This window comes from Dermochelys coriacea, chromosome 7, assembly GCF_009764565.3.
Source record: "Dermochelys coriacea isolate rDerCor1 chromosome 7, rDerCor1.pri.v4, whole genome shotgun sequence".
NCBI lineage: Eukaryota > Metazoa > Chordata > Testudines > Dermochelyidae > Dermochelys > Dermochelys coriacea.
The window spans coordinates 81,756,889-81,777,233 of record NC_050074.1 but is presented as its reverse complement, the minus strand read 5'-3'; the positions used below and the strand labels follow the sequence as shown (position 1 = coordinate 81,777,233).

Here is a 20,345-nt window from a genome sequence, read left to right as displayed (position 1 = left end):
GGTGTGTCTTCACTCTCCCCTTCTCTTCTGATATTTTCCCCTGATCATTCATTCCTTTCTGTGCCCTCCCCTTCCTGGTTCTTCTAAGCCAAATCCCTACAACAGAACCACTAACCCAGGAACCTATCCTTGCAACAAAGCCCGTTGCCAACTCTGTCCACATATCTATTCAGGGAACATCATCATAGGGCCTAATCACATCAGCCACACTATCAGCGGCTCGTTCACCTGCGCATCTACCAATGTGATATATGCCATCATGTGCCAGCAATGCCCCTCTTCCATGTACATTGGTCAAACAGGACAGCTCTACGTAAAAGAATAAATGGACACAAATCAGACGTCAAGAATTATAACATTCAAAAACCAGTTGGAGAACACTTCAATCTCTCTGGTCACTTGATTACAGACCTGAGAGTGGCTATTCTTCAACAAAAAAAATTCAAAAACAGACTCCAACGAGAGACTGCTGAATTGGAATTAATTTGCAAACTGGATACAATTAATTTAGGCTTGAATAGAGACTTGGAGTGGATGGGTCATTACACAAAGTAAAACTATTTCCCCATGTTATCCCCCCCCTCACCTCCCACTGTTCCTCAGACATTCTTGTCAACTGCTGGAAATGGCCCACCTTGATTATCACTACAAAACGTTTTCTTCCTTCACCCCCACCCTCCTTCCTGCTGGTAATAGCTCATCTTAAGTGATCACTCTCCTTACAGTGTGTATGATAAAACCTATTGTTTCATGTTCTCTGTGTGTGTATGTAAATCTCCCCACTGTATTTTCCACTGAATGCATCCGATGAAGTGAGCTGTAGTTCACGAAAGCTTATGCTCAAATAAATTTGTTCGTCTCTAAGGTGCCACAAGTACTCCTTTTCTTTTTGCGAATACAGACTAACACGGCTGCTACTCTGAAACCTGATTTCTGAGATGCTATCTCTTTTTAAACTAAATAAAACTTTAATAAATGTTTGAATATTAAACAACACTAAGCGACTATGACATTGGAACACTATGGCCTTCCTGCCCCAAAAGCAATTGGGGAGTAAATCTGGAATGTACTAATATAATTAATTAGCTGTGTTCTGACTAATGGGAAGTATCGGTAGAAGGGGTAACAGTCCCTCACTATGAAAAGCACGTTTACCTTAGATCATCCCCCCACACAAGTTTGGTGTTATCTCACCATTTCTACTGCAGTAATTCTTAACATCACCAATGCAAAATAATGAAGCTAAAGTTCTGGTAAATCATAGAAATGTAGGGCTGGATGGCACCTCAAGAGGTCATCTAGTCCAACCCACTTCACCGAGGTAGGACCAAATATACCTAGACCTGAATGTTCATCTGTTAACTCAAATAATTTTCAGCTCCTCTGTATGATTATTTTTGTGCCCCTCATTTTGATGCTTGCTCCCATACTAAGATGCACATTTGGCCCTTGGCAGTTTAGGAGCTATTTACATGTGGAGTTAGCTCTGGGCTATGAGCCAGGAACTGAATAATATGGATAATAATAGTTACCTACCATACCTCAGTATTCTGAGGATTAATTAGTTAATGATTGTAAAGTGCTATATAAACATGAAGTGTGATTTATGTGAAGGGAACAATTATTCTGCAGTACTTATGCACTAGCTCCAACTGGGTTTTTGTTTGTTTGTTTTTTGCCTATTGTTGTTGTTGTGAGGTTGTAAAAGCCTGCAGAGATCTCATTCACTGTTTGGTGGGGTAGGGTTAAAATCGTAACTAAGATCATGACAGCTCTGTTTCATGTGTCTGCCTTCCAGGCTGCTTGACTGCAGAAGACCCCAGGCATGTGTTCTAGAAATGTTGCTGAGCTCAGCAGAAACCAATTACCTGGTGGTGCTGAGCAATCTTAAATGTACCAGGGGAGAGATTTCTTCGAACTTTACTGTGAAAGGCTGGTGAGTGTTGGGAGTAGACATAAATTTTTGTAAATTCCTAGATTTGTCTGTATTTGACATAAAGTTATGGTCATAGGGACTGCACACAGGACTGTGAGTTAGGAGACTCTAGGTTTTTCTGGACAGTCACTGCCTTGCTGTCTCTCATTTACTCCATGTGTAAGATAAGGATAGTAATGCTACCTCCCCCTTTGTAAAGTGTTTGGAGATGAAAAGGTCTTTAAAAGTGTTACAATCTCACGCAGTGTTGGTGTGAGATACAACAGTTATTATTATTATTTTATTATTATCATTAATAATAATCTCAACTCTGTCAAGAAAACAATGACAGAACACCCTCTTCTGGCCTTCAGGCAACCCCCCAGCCTCTCCCAGCTCATCATCAGAAACAAGCTTCCTACAGACCAGGACACACCAACTCAAAGTAGCACCAGACCCAGCCAGAACAATAGATGCAAAAACTCTAGCTGTATCTTCACTGCTACGATTATCAATATCCCCAATCACATACCTTTCAAGATCCGTGGGTCCTATACATGCCAATCACACTATGGTGTATACCTCACCCAGTGTACTAAATAACCAATAACAATCCCAGACAATCCCTATATTCTCAAATGAACTCACACAGGAAAATAATAAAAGACAAAAACACCATATCACCTGTGGGTGAACACTTTTCACAAAGCAATCACTCCATATGTGACCTATCAGTCTTCATCCTCAAAGGACACCTGCACAACACCTTCAAAAAACAAGCCTGGGAGCTTAAATTCATAACTTTACTAGACTCTAAAAATCCTGGACTGAAAAGAGGCACTAGATTTATGTAAAACACTAACCCCCCCACACCCAGCTTTTTTCCCCCCTTTCCTCTCATGACTGCAGGGGTATTAACTTCACCTTGAACAGTCCCTTGAAATATGTGTCATCTACTTATTCTAAACAATCTGTTCCACGCTGAGTACATTTTCCAGACCTGAAGAGGAGCTCTATGTAAGCTCAAAAGCTTGTCTCTCTCACCAATAGAAGTTGGTCCAATAAAAGATATTACCTCACCCACCTTGTTTCTCTAACAAAAAAACGAGACACTTGAAACATTAATCTTTTGGGTATAACATCTTACTTGTTTGGTTACACAGAGCACACTAGTCTGTCACATAAACCTCTCTCTACCACTTGTTCTAATAATTAAATTACCATTTATTTGGAAACTATTAATTCATCAGAGCTTTTATATGTGTCTTTAAATATTTAACAATTGCAAACAAAACAGCATCCTTTTGTAAATTAATTTTAGATCTACCTATTCTATATGCTTACCATTGGGTCATCATGTCTTGGTTACCAAATCCTTTAAAATTTTTAAATAATTTATGCACAGTAGGTAAATGAGCTTTTATAGCTCACAGATAAATGGGTTTAGATTACTTAACCTGTAAAATCTCTTCCTCCCACTAACAGAATTCTCTGCATCCCTGACGAAGTCTTGAGAGTCCTCAATATCTCCCGCCTCCATCCATTTTAACCCTACCATCTTGTCATTCTGAGTCCACCCTGTCCTCCAGGTATCATATTGTAGCTACCGTCCTTCCAGATGGGCCTGCCTCAGAGGTTTCTTAATTGGGCATAAGGATTGAATTAATCAAATCCTCCTTTCCAAGAAGTGGGCATGCTGCTAAAGGATAAAAACCCACCAATATCTTTTTATTTCTATTTCATGAATGACATTATTTCAACAAAACATCCATGTGAGCACAAAACAGAAATTAACCATGGTTTCAAAGTAACCTCCTGTACCAACTTCAGCTTGTAAGTTTGTGCTACTTACGCAGCTGGTGCGCTTCTAGGCAGACCCATAGCATTGGTTGGTGGTATAGAAGGAAGTGAAGGAAGAACAGAACTGAGAAAGGCTACTGGATTCTGAATCCGGCTGATTGGAGAGACGGGAGTAGGAAGTACGCTGTGGGGCTGAAACTGGTTCAGGCTAGATATAGAAAGCAATAGTGGAGGCAACACTGATTCTTTGGGACTTGCTAGAGGCTGCTCACTTTGGCTTGTAAACCTTCCTGGAGACCTTGTCTGGATTGGTGGAGGAGATCCTATGAAATTTTCCTTGTTCATTGTTCTTTGGGTTCTTTGAGGCACGCTGCTGAATGTAGGCACTGGGGAGCTGGAAGGGGAGTTGATAGGTGGTGTGGTGTTCTGGGAAACAAGGAACTGTTTCGGTCGGGTATAGCTGAATGTCTGGGAAGGAGAGACTTTGACCTGCTTGTATATAGTTGATGTAGACTGCTGGTTGAATGAAGTAGCAGAGTTCAATATACCTGTGTTGAATGGCAGTTCTCTTGGAGATGTGGGAGATGGCTGCTGTAGATGCTGCTGTTCAAGCAAGACTTGGTTGTGGAGCTGTTGTAACTGAGTGGGATCGCTGTATACAAAACAAGGATGGGTGAAATCTGTCATGTGCCACACCAAACTGTTAAACAGGTTTCTGCGCTGCCACTGTAATTAGGAGAGTATAAATTTTCATGTGCAGCTGGTCACACCTTGGGCTCAAAAGGGGAGGAAATTGTGATGCTGATAACAAAAACTAGGGAGAGCGTCTTTCCTTCTCCCAGCTCCAGTTACATGCCATGTACTGTGGCATCAAGCAAAGAGAATGATATCGGGTGGAAAGGAAATACTGTTAAAATAAACCACTCCTTTCCCCTGCTAAAAGCCCTTCCCCTTTCTTCCCAGTGCCATAATACATACTATTTGATTGGGACAGTTTTGTTTTTTTAAACTTTAACAGGTGAAGAGAACTATTTGCAGGAATATAAAATTCTGATCTGGAGACTTCATTTCCTTTATTTTAAGAGAGTCAGATTCTGCTGTTATTGTTAGTACTTAGTAGTTCATCTCCACTGAAGTCTGTGAGCTTGCACTGGTGTAACTGAGAGAACAATTAAAATGAACTTTTACAATCCAATATCAAGCCTATGTTGTTAACATCGGTTAAGAGTTTAAACTAAGTGCTGAAGCCAATAGTATGGTAAACAAAACTCTGTAATAACTACACTTCAAGAGTAAATGTAATCAGCCTTAATTTGGCTAGTGTTGACATTCAGTGCAGGGCTGGAGTACATCATTCAGGGAGTAGCTGCATTTCATGCAATTTTTATTTCCTAGATGTTATTTATAGTGGATGTCTTTGTTTACTTTGCAGTCAAGGCAAATTCTTTCCCACATTATGTGATATATTTTGTTATTCTGCATGTGGAAATATAGCAAATGGATAATAGGCTGCCTTTTCCCTTAGTGAAAAACAACATAAATAACAAATAGGGGATGTGAAGAGTCATCATGTAATAAATTGCTCAATTTTCCTTTAATATCTAACAAAGAAAGATAGACAAGCTGCTATTGCTTATTTTTTTAATGTTCATTTTATATTGCACTTTAATCTTCACCATTCTATGAAGAGTCTTCAAACCTTATGGTGCATTCATCTGTCTATGAATTCACTTACATTTTCTTCACAGGATTTATAAATTTCACATGAAAATTTATCTTTCTGGCACTCCAAATCCAAACCCCATGAATTTAGTGGACTTCAGATTTATTTAAATGTAACTGTTGTTCTTCACATAATTTAGTACCCACAAAAACTATGTTAAAAGAACATTATTAAGGTTTCAAAGTCAAGAACTGAAAAGTTACGAAATGCCAGAATTAAGGTTACCTGTGCAAGTTTAATTTGGCCTCCTTGGGCATCTGCATTATGATACAGCCTTTAATTACATGATCACATATTATTTTTTCCACAGAGCTCCATAGTCATTCAAATGTTGGGCAACATTAATAATGTTGTGAAGACTTACCATGTCCCTCCTCAGCCTTTTTTTTCTAGACTAAACATGCGCAATTCTTTCAACCGTTCATCATGTCAGGTTTTCTACATCTCTTATCATTATTGTTGCTCTCTTTTGGACTCTCTCCAGTTTGTTTACATTTTTCTTAATGTGTGCTACCCAAAACTTGACACGTTACTCCAGTTGAGGCCTCAGCAGTGTCAAGTAGAGTAGAACAGCTACCTCCCTTGGCTTACATAATACATCCCAGAATTACATTTTCCTTTTTCACAATAGCATTACACTATTGACTCAGATTCAATTTGTGATCCACTATAACTCCTAAATCCTTTTCTGCAGTACTACCATTTAGTTTATTATTCCACATTTTGTAGTTGTGCTTTGATTTTTCCTTCCAAATGTGCCAAACAAGCTGTTGGCAAGTCACTTAATCTCTGTTTTCTCATCTGTGAAAGTGATATGATACTACAAACTTGCCTCAGAGTATTAATTAGTTAATTTTATAAAGTGCTTTTAGATCTTTATATGAAAGATGCTATGTAGGTTTGCTTGTTTGTTGTTTGTTTGTTTGTTATGAAGGGCTCTACGCTGCTTGCTAAATTGGATTTGAGGCAAGGAACTCTATAAGTTCCATTAGCAAAAAGATAGAAGTTTATTTCTTTAATTAACTGCAAAAGGGTGTCCAGATAAAAGAGGATGCAGTTTGAGTGTAAATCATGACTGGGATTCCAGAAGTTGCCCTTGAACAAAATTACACTGGTCCTTAAAATCTCCCCTCATACCACACAGTGCTCTAATCCTGCACTGGTATTACACTGTCTTAAACTTCTAAATATTTTATTTGTCTCAGGATGAGATTAATTTTCTGGGTTATAAAGTTATAAGGGAAGGTCTCATGAATCTTCAGTTTCAGTCAAGAAATACTACACCTACGGATCTATATGAAATACAAAATTGTATGTATGTACTCCAGATAAGATTACATAAGCAGAGCTGAGTGAGAAACTTGCAAAGTGTGCTTGCATTTTGCCTGGATCCAGGCAGTATGATTAATCTCTTACTTGCAACAACACACACAAAATATCATAGAATTCATGACACAAAAAGAAATGGGAAAATATTTTTGAATTTTAAAAAAATGTTATAATGCACTTTCATTTTCTCATGAAATACACATGAAATCAGAGTTAATTTAATGGAATGTGATTTCTAACACTCATATTAAGACTTTTACTTACAGTTTTGGTTTAGCCAGTACTGGAGGGGGCTCTTTTGTAGGTGAGGTTGGCTCTGGTATTTTCATTATCTGTCCACTACTTTCCTGGAAGTAGTGTGGTCTAATCTGGTTTGCAGATATTCCTCCATCTTCTGATGATGTTTCACTTTCTTTATCATCTTCAGGCAGTTTAAAGTGCACCCGGAGGCCTATCTTAGAACTTGACCTGGGTTCATTGTGATTCACAAGAACCCCTTCTAATTTAGGTTTTGAGGGCTGATCCACCACTGGAGGTGAAGGGATGAGTGGGGTAGGATGTTGTTCAGCAGCAATTAAGTTGATTGAACTCATTGTATGAAGGGCAGCAGTATTGCTATGGTCCTCAGGCCCTGAAATGGCAAATATTAAACTTATATTGTTACTTAAATGTGGTGAATTAGATTACAGTAAAATCATAACTGTTGCAGTTGGGAAAGCTCAGGTTAATGCTTTACCTAGCTTTGGAATGAATTGCTTGGCTGTATTCATATACATACACATACCTATTTCTTAAACTTAACAGGGAATATTATAAAGAGAGGAAAAAAAGAATTTTTCTACAATTGGAAAGATCTAGAGGTGACCTGCACCCTTGTTCCCCAATGAGTTTGCAAACATCTTCAGAATCAGTCAGAAAAATTCTCTAGCTTTTATGGTTGCAAAGGAAACCTTCCAAACATGAGCGAAATGCAAACTAATGCTGTGCTGAGTCTTTTTTTTCCATTTATTGATGCATTACTCAACCAGTTGCTTTGTATCTCAGAAGCTCAAAGCAGGTGAGTGGCAGTTGAGGATCTGGGCCAGCGTGTTCGTTTTGGGCTTTATACTACAGTAAGAGAACTGATACACTGGAGAGAATCCAGGGAGATTACAAAAAAGATTATTGATCAAATCCTGAGGTCAGTGACAGTTTAGCTTGAGAAAAGATGCTGCAGGATTTGTCCCTTCATGTCCTACCAGGATGGACAGAAGTACTCTAACTGGAGAAGTGAAGTTCTGAAAAGACACAGCAATCTGCTCTATACAATATCACAGCCTGATCCATTTATATGTACTTGCAAGAAAGTTACTAAAAATTCTCTCTTACCTTTAACAGTTAGACAAGCGATGCTAGAGACGGTGCCATATTTATTGCTTGCAGTACATGTGAAATTCCCAGAATCTTCTGAAAACACCTCAGCAATTACCAAAGTGCAAATCTCCTCTGAAATTCATCAGCAGAAATATTAGTGTTTTATAGCCCACTGTAAGTGAACTCATGCTAATGAAACACATAAAGGCCTTGCCTACATTAGGACATTTTCTAAAAATTTCCCACTACTGCTAAGACTGATTCAGCTTCACCAGTGTTAACAATGTTGGCAGCCCTAGCATAAGTTGGCTACCAGCTGTCACTGGCAGATCTGCAGCAATTGGTGTCCCATCTATAATAGGGCTCTAACATTGCTTGCACAAGTGAAGCTGAACAGGTGTTAGCAATATTGGGAACATTTTCTAAAATGTCCTTACTAGGGATGCCAACTTTGTAATATTTAAAACACAGACACTCCAGCAGGAGTGCTAGAACCTACCCCGGCCCAACCCCCAGCCCAGGGCACCCCATGTTCTCCCTATGCCCCTCCCCATTCCACATTACCTGGGGGCGGGAGAGGTGCTCTGTCCTCCCTTGTGCCGGCTCCCCCCGGCATGTTCGGCCACCCTCTCTGGCAGCCAGGCCTGATCGGGGAGTGGGAGGGAGCTGCTCCCGGTTGCTGCTCTGTACAGTGTGGCCAGCTGCTTGGGAGAGAGCCTGGCTGGGGAGGGGCGGCGGTGGCAGCCTGCTGCCTGCCTGGGCTCAGCTTCCAAGAACAGGAATAGGGTTGCCAGACGTCCGCTTTTCAACCAGAACACCCGGTTTAAAAGGGACCCTGGCGGCTCTGGTCGGCTCTGCTGACTGGGCCGTTAAAAGTGTGGTCGGCAGTGCAGCAGGGGCCTGGGACTAAGGCAGGCTCCCTGCTTGCCCTAGCTCTGTGTGACTCCAGGAAGCAGCTGCCAGGTCCCTTCAGCCACTAGGCACATGGGCTGCCAGGGAGGCTCTGCACGCTGTCCCCATCCCCAGTGCCAGCTCTGCAGCTCACATTGGCCGGGAACCACGACCAATGGGCAATGCGGAGGCGGCACCTGTGGGTGGGAGGGCTGCATGTGGAACCTCTCTAGCCACCCATGAGCCTAGGGGCTGAAGGGACCTGGCGGATGCTTCCTGGGAGCTGCGGTAAGCGCCGCCGGGATCCTACACCCCAACCCCCTCCCCCAGCCCAGAATCCCCTCCCACACCCAAACTCCCTCCCAGAGCCCGCACCCTGCACCCCCCCCAACACCCAGCCCTGAACCCCCTCCTATACACCAAACTCCTCATCCCCAGCCCCACCCCAGAGCCTGCACCCCCAGATGGAGTCCTCACCACCCGTCCTGCACCTCAATACCCTGCCCCATCCTGGAGCCCTCTCCAGCACCCTGAACCCCTCATTTCTGGCCCCACTTGGAGCCCGCACCCACAGCCTATACTCCCCCTCACACCGCAACCCCCTGCCCCAGCCCAGAGCCTTCTCCCATACCCCAAAGTCCGCATCCCTAGCCGGAGCCCTCACCCCCCTCCCACACCCCAACCCTCTGCCCCAACCCAGTGAAAGCGAATGAGGGTGGGGGAGAGCAGCAATGGAGGGAGGGGGTATGGGGCGAGTGGGAGCGGGGCCTCAGAGAAGGGGCAGGGCATGGGCAGGGCCACAGGGAAGGGGTGTTCGGTTTTGTGCCATTTGAAAGTTGGCAACCCTAGACAGGAGACAAGCATGCCAGGGGGGGACATGCTCAGTCGCTGTCCCCGGAAGCTGAGCCTGGGCGGGAAGCAGCCTGCCACTGCTGCCCCTTCCCTGCCAGGTTCTCTCCCAGGCAGCTGCTGCGCTGCAGCAGGCAGCATCCTAGCGGCCAGAAGAGGCTCTGGTCCCCACCCCTTCCACTCCCTGCCCAGGCCAGCTGCTGTGGGGGGGGACTTGACCCTGTATGTGCACCCCCCAACGCGTCGCCTAACCATACTTTCGGTGTCCGGTTACTGTTTCTGACCGGACATTGCCAGGTGCCCCTTTCAACTGGACTTTCGAGTTGAAAACTGGACACCTGGCATAGTCCCTTAGTCCCTACTATATACAAGGCCAGAAAACAAGCTCCCCTTCACTGAGGAGCTTAAAATTGAATTTAAGCAAATACAATGGGCCAAATCTTTCCAAACTACAGTCAGGGCTCTTAAGGCCCTAAGATAGGTGGAAAAATGGGTGCAGTTAGCTGGAAACAGTTTAGGTAGGATCATCCCCTGAGGTGAAAAAACAAAGACCACACCTACACTTAGGGCCTGACTTTCAAATTTACAGGCACAATTTTGCACATGGAGTGAACTGTGCCCACAGTCCCACATCAGAAAGTCACTCTTTCTGTACCATGGAGACTCATTGTGGGCACCAAATTCTGAATACAAATTTGGTAAGTTGGTTTGAAAATGAAATCTGTGACTATGCTGTTCCTGGCTGACCAGTGTCTGACATGTCCTGGCAGCTGCCGCAAGCTGATAAATACCCATCATGGTGGGATTGTTTGTATTTAGTCAAGCAGCAAGTTTGGATAGCATTTCAAGATTATAGAAGTTTGGGCTGACAAAGTTTTCTTCAAGGACCAGTGAAGGTTTTACTGTTGCTTTGTAAGAACTTTGCCAGGAAGAACAGGTGATCAATCTTCTATCAGGTTTCAGAGTAGCAGCCGTGTTAGTCTGTATTCGCAAAAAGAAAAGGAGTACTTGTGGCACCTTAGAGACTAACAAATTTATTAGAGCATAAGCTTTCGTGAGCTACAGCTCACTTCATCGGATGCATTTGGTGGAAATTTCTTTTTGCGAATCTTCTATCAGTATCTTGTGGAGGGACAGACCATGCCACATTTTGATTTGTTAACAATTTGTACTTATTGGGAGAATCCAGTAGCAGTAGAGAGGTTACTTGCCAATAATGGTAACAGAATGATAGTTTATTGTAATGCTAGTTTGTCTTATTATTGTACCTAGCTTATGCTAAGATTTGCCAACCACTGCTTATGTGGAAATCCAGATTCTTTTTGAATGAGCAGTGGATGATGAGTCAGTGGCAACTGCACCCAGCTGATTACCTGCTAACAACTGCTTCACATTAAGCAGTGATACCACTAGCTGATAAATGATGGCATTGATGGATTCTGGTGGAAGTTACATCTAGTCATTCCTGAGCTGATGTGAAAGCTATTGTGGAGCAGGAGAAAATGTAGGAATCCACAGGGATTTGTTGGAGATCTTAAAACAAAACAAAAAACCTCTCTGCAAGGGGCTGATGTTAAACTTCTTATTTATAAAAATGACAGCTAAAAATAAAAAAACTGGATACAATTAACTTAGGCTTGAATAGAGACTGGGAATGGATGAGTCATTACACAAAGTAAAACTATTTCCCCATGGTATTTCTCCCTCCCACCCCACCCCCCACTGTTCCTCTGATATTCTTGTTAACTGCTGGAATTAGCCTACCTTGCTTGTCACCATGAAAGGTTTTCCTCCTTTCCCCCCCCTGCTGTTGGTGATGGCTTATCTTAAGTGATCACTCTCCTTACAGTGTGTATGATAAACCCATTGTTTCATGTTCTCTGTGTGTGTGTATATAAATCTCTCCTCTGTTTTTTCCACCAAATGCATCCGATGAAGTGAGCTGTAGCTCACGAAAGCTTATGCTCTAATAAATTTGTTAGTCTCTAAGGTGCCACAAGTACTCCTTTTCTTTTAGCTAAAAATAGTGATTCAGTAATTTATGGCTACTTTCTCAGGTGCAGGGAACTTTCTGTTTTCAAATGAGCACCTTTATTCTTTAATAATTAGAGCGGAGACTTCCTTATGGGGAAGCAATCACAAATTCCAAATCTTCTGCATTTTTGTCTGTTTATTTTTGTATTTCTAAATTACACTGTGAAGGGTAGCCCATGCTCAGCCCTGGCCCCTGACATTGGCAAATCCAGCCACTGAGCGGATTCTCTGATATCAGGGGTCGAATGTCTGATGTGGCACTCTCAGATTTCATTTGTTGGGAGCTGGGGAGGTAAGAGGGAATAGCTGACATGGCTAAACATCTGAGACAATATTCCCTGACTGGCAAACTGGATAAAAATAGTCTATTCCTACATCATCTGATGTACATCTGACCCCAAGAAAATAGGGAACCTTAATACAGACTATTCCATTCATGTTTAGCTTGTAAGAAAGAATACTTGGGTCCCAGGTCAGGTCAGATCAGAACAGAGTGGAGGCCTTATTGTTTTCTTCTAAAATGAGAGAAGTTATTTCGTTTTAGTGGGTTTTCTCTTTTTCAGAGCTTCTATACTTTCACTTTTATGGAACACTGTACAGTAAATATTTGCGTAACAGCTAAATAGATAAAAGAAAAGTCTATGTGAAATTTACATTTTGCATTCAAATACAGAAATTAGCACCCAGAAATAATCTGCAACCATGAGTAAAAATTACCACCGACCTTATTTGTTTTCATTGTTATAATTCTTTTTATTTTATCCGATTAAATCCTCATGTTTATATAATCCTAAAGAAATAAAATGATAGATTATATTTACCTGGCTCAGTCATAGATCGAGGTTCTAAAGGGGAAAAACAATAGCAAAATAATTATTGAATTGACTATATCATTAGTTTTATGAATATGCTTCATTTTTCTCACTATGACCCACTATGAAGCAATGTCTCAATTCTCCATTTACTGTAACATACCTTTCAATATAAATTTCTGTTGATGTGCCAACAAAAAACCTGAATTTTTAGTGTCAAGAGAATAGCAAATCCATAAAGTGCATTCTCCTGCTCTGGGCTGGTCAACAGAGAGTAATGTTCCAATTAACTCTTTAAAAACAGCAGAAAGACATTATCCACATTTTAAAAATAGTTGTTTGTGAGTTCATATGTATACATACACCTGAAATTTTACTGATCATTTACCACAAATGTGTGGAGTTTGTGTGTGAATGAGGCTAACTACATAGGCAAATAGGTAGCTAGCAGTCCATAAACACCAATATACTAGGGTTAACATTAAAGATTAAATTTGTTAGTCTCTAAGGTGCCACAAGTACTCCTTTTCTTTTTATTAAAGATTAAACACTTCTCAGTTGATGGGATTTTACAGAAATGGAGTAGGAGACAAATAGAGAAAGAAGACAGACAACCAGGAAACAGGCAAAGGAGGAGTAGAGGGAGATGGAAGCAAAAGAAGGCAGTAACATAGAACTCAAAGAAACTATGTAAGGATAGGAAGACAAAGAAATATTTGGTCACAAACTCAAGAGAAACAAAAACAAAAAACAAACAAATATAAATTGTGATTGATTATGGCCCCACTCTAAAGTGCAGTCATATGGGAAAAGCCATAATCTGGCCCTTTATATGTAGGTGAAATCAGCATATAGAATCACAGGCACTGACTTTCTTTGATTTCCCCAGGAGTGCTCGACCCCTGCTCTGCCCCAGGCCCTGTCCCCACTCCACCCCTTCCCCAAAGCCCCATCCCCCTCCCGCCTCTTTCTGCCCCCACTTCACCACGCCCCGCCTCTTCCCTCCCCATTCTGCCCCCTCCCCTGAGCACGTCCTGTCCTCACTCTGCCTCTTCCTGACTCCACTCTTCCCTCTCCTCCCCATTACCTCCTGCCCATCGCTGAACAGCTGATCAGCGGTGGGTGGCAGGTGCTGTGGGGGAGGGGGAGGAGTTGTTTGGCAGGGTCCACTGGTGGGTGCTGAGCACCCAGTATTCTTTTTCTGTGGGTGCTCCAGCCCCAGAGCACTCACGGAGTCGGCGCCTATGTATAGAGTGTTACAGTGATGTCCCCAAGGACTTGTGTCTACTCTGTCCATTCAGGAAATCAATCTGAATACTTAGGATTGGTTAGACTGGAATCATTTCCCAATCCTTCCTCAGTAAACTCCACAATAAAACAATGTGAATTCTGACAACTAAATTCTAAATCAGAACTTCAGAACTGGGGCCCACTAGCAAGGACTCTACTTATCACATTACGACGTAGATTATCTTCCACAGATGTAAAGGAGAGCAAGCTTTACCCCATGGGAGAGCACACAATCTTTGCATTGCTGTTCATGCCACATTCAGGCATTCTGCCACAGGACACCAATTTTAAATTGCAAATAGCATCTACTGAGGAGATGCTCTGAATGAGTACAGCCCCTTCGCTACACCCTTCCGTGAAGCACCACCCACTCTTTGAGGCAACACTGGCTCCTTGAGGGATCCCAGAGAAGTGAGACTTGTGTGTATCTTGAGCCAATGCAACACTACTGTTGATGGGGACTCTGGTCTGTTAGCATAAACCATAGTTTAATATAGCTCTATGTATTGTAACCAAACAGTCCAAGAGCAAATATGTCCGAATTTTTGTTTAAATGTCTATAATATGGCACACAAACTATTTCCATGCAGGAAACATACTTTTTTGTAATATTCTAAAATCTGGAGAATCTTGTATTAATGTCCCTTCTCTGTACCATTCAACCTTTGGAGAAGGAGCTCCTTTCACCCTGCACTCAAAGACAACCAGCTGACCCTCAGAAGCTGAAATATCCTGTAGCATCTAAAATATAAAAAAGATCAATACATTGTTTAATGATTCTGGAAGTAAAACTAAGTCTTATGACTTTGCAACATGTTTTAAAAAAATTTGATAGAAAAGAATGCTGTAGATTTCCTTTTTGCTATATAGCAACAGTAGGAACAGTAGGAAACAACGTTTTAAGTTATGTATGCATAAAAATTAGTTGACTTGTTTCATTTTGAAATGTGTATTCAAAACAAATTACCTTTGTAAACACAGGAGCAGCTATTAAGGGTCTTCCATCCAATCCTTGCAAATAATTAGTGGGGCTTTGACTCTGGAGGTTAAGAGACATGCAATGGTGAAGTTTAGATATACAATGGGTATTATGCAGTACACAGGAGAAACATACGATATCCCTCACACTTCAAATGGATCTGCAGTTGTACCAGTAGTAGCAGCAGTGGGAGTGCTAACACAGGCAAAACTCTAGAGATATGCCGAGCTCTTAAGCACATTGTGCTGTCTAATCCTGGTCATAGCAAGTCTTCTTGACAGTGGTAAAAATGCTGGGAGCTGGCAGAGCCCTGAGCTAGTGCTCCCACATTGTCACTGCTGGTGGGACTGACTAGGTGTTACTACTCGCGGAAAACATTTTCGAAAAAAGACTAGGGCTAAAGAGTAATTCCTCTGACTGGCTGAGACAGTCCATAATGAGATTTGTCTCTCAGTAACTGGACAACTATATCTTAGCATGGGCACTTCTAAATTTAAAATAAAATAAATAAAATAGACAATGGATTGATATGGCAGATTTGATTATAGCACAGTTACGCATAGGAACATGCAGATCTTTAAAGCATAATATACAGAAGTTTTCTTCTAAAACTACTGGCTGTTCATTTTTAAAAGTATGTTGAATGAGTTAATCTCCAAACTGGATAGGGAGCTTTATATGGTGAAAGATAGGCTTTCCACACAAAAATCTTAGGAGAAATCCTATCCCCATTTAAGTCAATGGGAGTTTTGCCATTGATTTCCATGGGGGAGAGTGAGCTTGCTCATGTAGCCCTGCTGGAGCACTTCCCTGCCAGCAGGAAAGGCAAAGCAGCCCCCTGTGGCTAGGAAGGAGCTCAGCCAACAGCCATCACCAGCTGGAGGAACACACTGCCAGGTATCCGGTTAACACTGGTGACCGGACACTAAAAATCCAGTTACAATGGGAACCCATGCCAGCTATGGGTGTAGTTTAAGCAGGCATTATTCCCCCACCCCCAATTTCTCCAGAGCTCTGCTTAGCTGTCTGGGAGGGAAGAGGCTCCCTCTGTCCCTCTCCTTTGCTGAGGCTGGCAGACAGCTCCAGAAAGCTGCCTCCTGGATCCTAGTGCCTGTCATTGTCATCTTTTATGTGTGCTGGGTCCCGTATCTGGACAACTGCTGAGTGCCTGTGGGAGGGCAAGGCAAGGGGGTGGCGGGGGAAGAGCCAGTACCAGCGCGGTAGGGTGGGAAGCTTGCACAGAATTTGCACAAACTCTATCCTGGTCCAGCCAGAACTATTGCCCCTCCCATGTGTAAGGAATGAATTGCCACACATTTGTAGGAAAAACAAAACAAAACATCCCATTCTGGATACCAGTACTTTAATTTTTACAGAACCTTCCATCGAGGGGCTTCAGATTTATGATGCACTGTGTTCAATACTATATTGAACTGTACTAAAAATCAAAGAAATCCAATCTTTTTCTTTGATGTATTTTTCTGTACAGGGATGCACAGGGAACCAAGTTATTTCCTTATGCTCAGCCTAGTTCCACAGGCCAATGCATCTTTATACTTTTAAGGGGTTACAAAAGTACTGGAGGAAGCTCAACACACAATGTTGAAGGTTTCTCCCTCCCCTCTCCCTCAAGGATTTTAAATCCACTTCTTAGCAGGCTATGATAGAAAGACTGGCTGAGTAGACTAAAGGCAGATTCTGTCCATTTGCTGGTACTCTAGCAGTTCAATCCATTATAAAAGTACCTCACATTTAATTTCTTTTGAGTTTCATTCCAAAAACTTAAAGTTAAATAAATCTGAAGTTAGTCCTCATTTTTCTGCCCCAACTAAAACTAACTTCTTTCCCAAGTGGAAAATGTTGGGTAAGCATGGAATGTGATTTGAGAAGGGAATGAGAACACAGGCCAGTTCCTGCTGACAGGTACACCTGTGTAGCTTTATTGACTTCAGGGAGAACAGATTTTTGCACAAAAATAGATTTTGGTCCCTTCTGCTTTTTCACACCTGGTATAAGCAGAATCTCATTCACTTTCCTCCCCTAAACTCTGAGCACTGTAAGGGGGAAAAAAAAAAGCAAGGTCTGCTTGATTTACACATGCAAAGGAAACAGAAACACCAGCCTTAAACAAACACCAGAACTGATGTAACAAGGGTGTCACTACAGCAGCCTTGGTTGGACTGTTCTTTTGAAAGATCCTTAATGGTTCTTTTAAGATGCTGATTTTCAGTGAAGTCTTTTTGTTCAGGGGGGCAGAGAACACAACAGGGAATAGCTCTGTTTTGTCAGCTCCTAGTAATTTAAAAGCTGAAAGGCTTTAAATTAAGTTTGTTTAATCTTTTACAGTGATTTTGAAAAGCTAACATAGTGCAGAAGTGCTAAATATTATGACTGGGCAACCATCTAAAGATCTGTGTCCCTTCTAGCTGTTACCTTTTTCTTACAGAAAGTTTAAAACAAACAAATGCAAACCATAAGAGGTTGATGCACGCAGAACTCATGCTTAAAAACCTCATGTCAGAGCTGGTGATCACCCATTCTAGATAATACAGGGGACTGGACGAGATGACCTCTCGAGGTCCCTTCAAGTCCAATGATTCTATTCTATGATTCTAATTGTGGAAGAGCTTGGTGACAAAACGGCCTGATGTGGTGAATCACTGGAGATTAACTACACAAACTGGGTATCATCCCACAAATAATATTTGGGTTCAATGTCAAAACAGTAATTCATTGTCCTCAGCCAGTGCAACACTGGGAGGCAGCTTTCAGCGCAAGACAGCCTAAAATAAAATGCCACCCAATGTAATTTTCCCACTACTACTTCCTCTATTTCAGTGGATTTTACACTTGAGTGGTTTTCTTGTACATAATAAAAACAGACTGCAGTCAGAGTGAAATAGGGACGTGGTGTAGAGTCCATAGCTTGGGGGAAACACCTGCAGGGCTTGGCTTTGCCCTGTGCCATGCACTGAGCTGAGGGTAGAAGCACAAGGTTGAAAGAGGTGAGCAGGATGGGGAATATTGCAATGTGCATCCTCATACAGATGAACACTCCACTACCTAGGAGGAAGGATGCCTAAGAGAAGGACAGTGCAGCATCCCTCGTGCTACCTCTTACTCAGATGTATCTGTGTGAAGAATTGAGTGTAGTGAGCGTAGAATAAACATTTTAAATTTAAATAAATAAATAATATGTAAATATGTATGTAGATAAATATTTGATGACTTCATAATTTTTTTTGCAATATATAATTCATACTTAGGCCCTTCACTCCCTTTAGCCTGAGGCCCCTCATAACCTTAATCCAGCCCTGATTCCACCATAAGTTTTCTTTCTAAATTTGTTAAGCACTCTTACTAAATTTGAAGACTTTAGTTTTACTTATTGAACAACCCATTTAAGCAAAATTAAATAAATGTAGATAAATCATTGCTCACAGTTACAACTACAGCCCACCTTGTAAAATGGCTGTATGATAGGCAAAAAGCCCCCATGATTTCTAATCTAATCAATACAGAGGTTCTTTACTAAGAAAAAATGGAACAAAGAACAAGAGAAATTGGAGAAGTGTTTGCCTGAATTTCTTGTTAATGAACTATAAATTGAAAAACCATTCAGGTATTGTGTACCAATGAAACGCAAAACACATTTGGTTTTCCTTAATAAAATTATTCTACAAAGGGAGATGGCTACACAGGCTTTAGAGCAGAATGCAAGGGGAATCCTTAGCAGGCTGAATTGTGACCAGCTTTATGTTGCTGTGCTTTATGTTAAGTGTGCTTTTTGTTACTAGAATGTCACAAAGTAGATTTAGTGGGGATAGCAAACTGCATAGAACTTGCAAGGGGAGCACAGGTTGCAGAAGGGAAGAGTTTGGAGGCGGTACGAGTAGGGTTGCCAGGCATCCGTTTTTTGACCGGAAAGCCTGTTGAAAAGGGATCATGGCGGCTCTGGTCAGCACTGCTGACCAGGCCATTAAAAGTTCAGTTGGCTGCCCACAGTGGAGCAGGCAGGGTGCCTGCCTGGCTCCGTGTGGCTCCCAGAAAGCTGCCAGAATCTCCTTCTGGTTCCTAGGATTAGGGGATGCTAGGGGAGCTCCGCACACTGCTTTCCCCTCTCCCCCCAGCACCGGCTCCACAGTTCCCGGGCAATGGGAGCTGTTGGGGTGGCGCTTGCAGGCAGGGGCAGTGTGCAGACTGCAGAGCCGCCTGGCTGTGCCTCCACCTAGGAGCCAGACATGCCGGCAGCTTCCCGGGAGCTGCTTGAGGTAAGCGCTGCCCAGAGCCCACACCCCAAACCTCCTCCCATGCCCCAACTCCCTCCCATGCCCCAATCCCCTACTCCAGCCCTGAACCCCCTCCTGCAATCTGAACCCCTTGGCCCCAGCCCAGAGTCCCCTCCTACACCCTGAACCCTCATTTCTGGCCCCACTTTGGAGCCTGCGCCGCCTGCCCAGAGTCTGTACCCCCTCCCACATCCCAACACCCTGCCACAGCTGGAGCCCCCACCCACACTCTGAACTCTTTGGCCCCAACCCTGAGCCCAGAGCCCCCTCCTGCAACCCATGCCCCTCATCACCGGCCCCACCCCAGACCCCGCATCCCCTGCTGGAGCCCTCACCCAATCTCGTACCCCAACCCCCGCCTCAGCCCGGTGAAAATGAGCGAGGGTGGGGGAGAGCGAGTGATGAGGGGGGCAGATGGAGTGAGCAGGAGTGGAGCCCCAGAGAAGGGGTGTGATGGGGCGTGGCAAGGGCGTTAGTTTTTTTGCAAATAGAGAGTTGGCAACCCTAGGTACGAGGAAGCCAGTTTGTGTGCATATGACTAGAATGATAGTTACAGTTGCTTTTCTGTAAATAATTTTCATAATAAAAAGCCTATTTAGTTTTACAGTCATGAGTTCTTTCATGGTATTACCTAGCATGCAGTATGAAAAACAATGGGGTTGAGGATCCAGACTAGGATATTTAAACTGGAGAAAAGAAGTTGCTCTGTAGAAGACTGATAATGATAGTAATCTTCCTGGATATGCTGTTGCCTGTGTACCACTAACCCTTTTAAAAAGAGTTGTTTTACTATGTTAACCCTAGAAAAGAGGACTGAATTCTTCATTACAGGCATTGTATCTGCCATGGGTACTGCAGCAAAGCAAATCCATGTAGGCTGCCCGAGAGGTAGGCTCCTTTTAAGTGAGCATTCCGATTTACAAAATACTTAGGGGGTGTTAATTCTTAGAAATTTAAATCATATGTGTGACCTTCATCTGCCAAAGCAAACATGCAAACAGATGGACATCATACCAAAAGGACTGAAGGTAAAAAATCTTTTACAATCTACATACCACACAGACTATGCTGACAGCTTGTG

At 42.6% G+C, this 20,345-nt stretch overlaps 1 protein-coding gene across 1 annotated transcript in view; it reads right to left on the bottom strand.

The window, feature by feature from the left end:
- Positions 1-20,345, bottom strand: part of MYPN (myopalladin) — a 114,867-nt gene that overhangs the window by 43,110 nt on the left and 51,412 nt on the right. Inside the window, exons 6-11 of the mRNA XM_043519324.1 lie at positions 14,964-15,035; positions 14,596-14,737; positions 12,716-12,739; positions 8,136-8,252; positions 7,032-7,398; positions 3,768-4,367 (exon numbers count right to left, since the gene is read on the bottom strand). Of these exons, the coding sequence (XP_043375259.1) occupies positions 3,768-4,367; positions 7,032-7,398; positions 8,136-8,252; positions 12,716-12,739; positions 14,596-14,737; positions 14,964-15,035 (1,322 nt within the window). The remainder of the gene's footprint in view (positions 1-3,767; positions 4,368-7,031; positions 7,399-8,135; positions 8,253-12,715; positions 12,740-14,595; positions 14,738-14,963; positions 15,036-20,345) is intronic.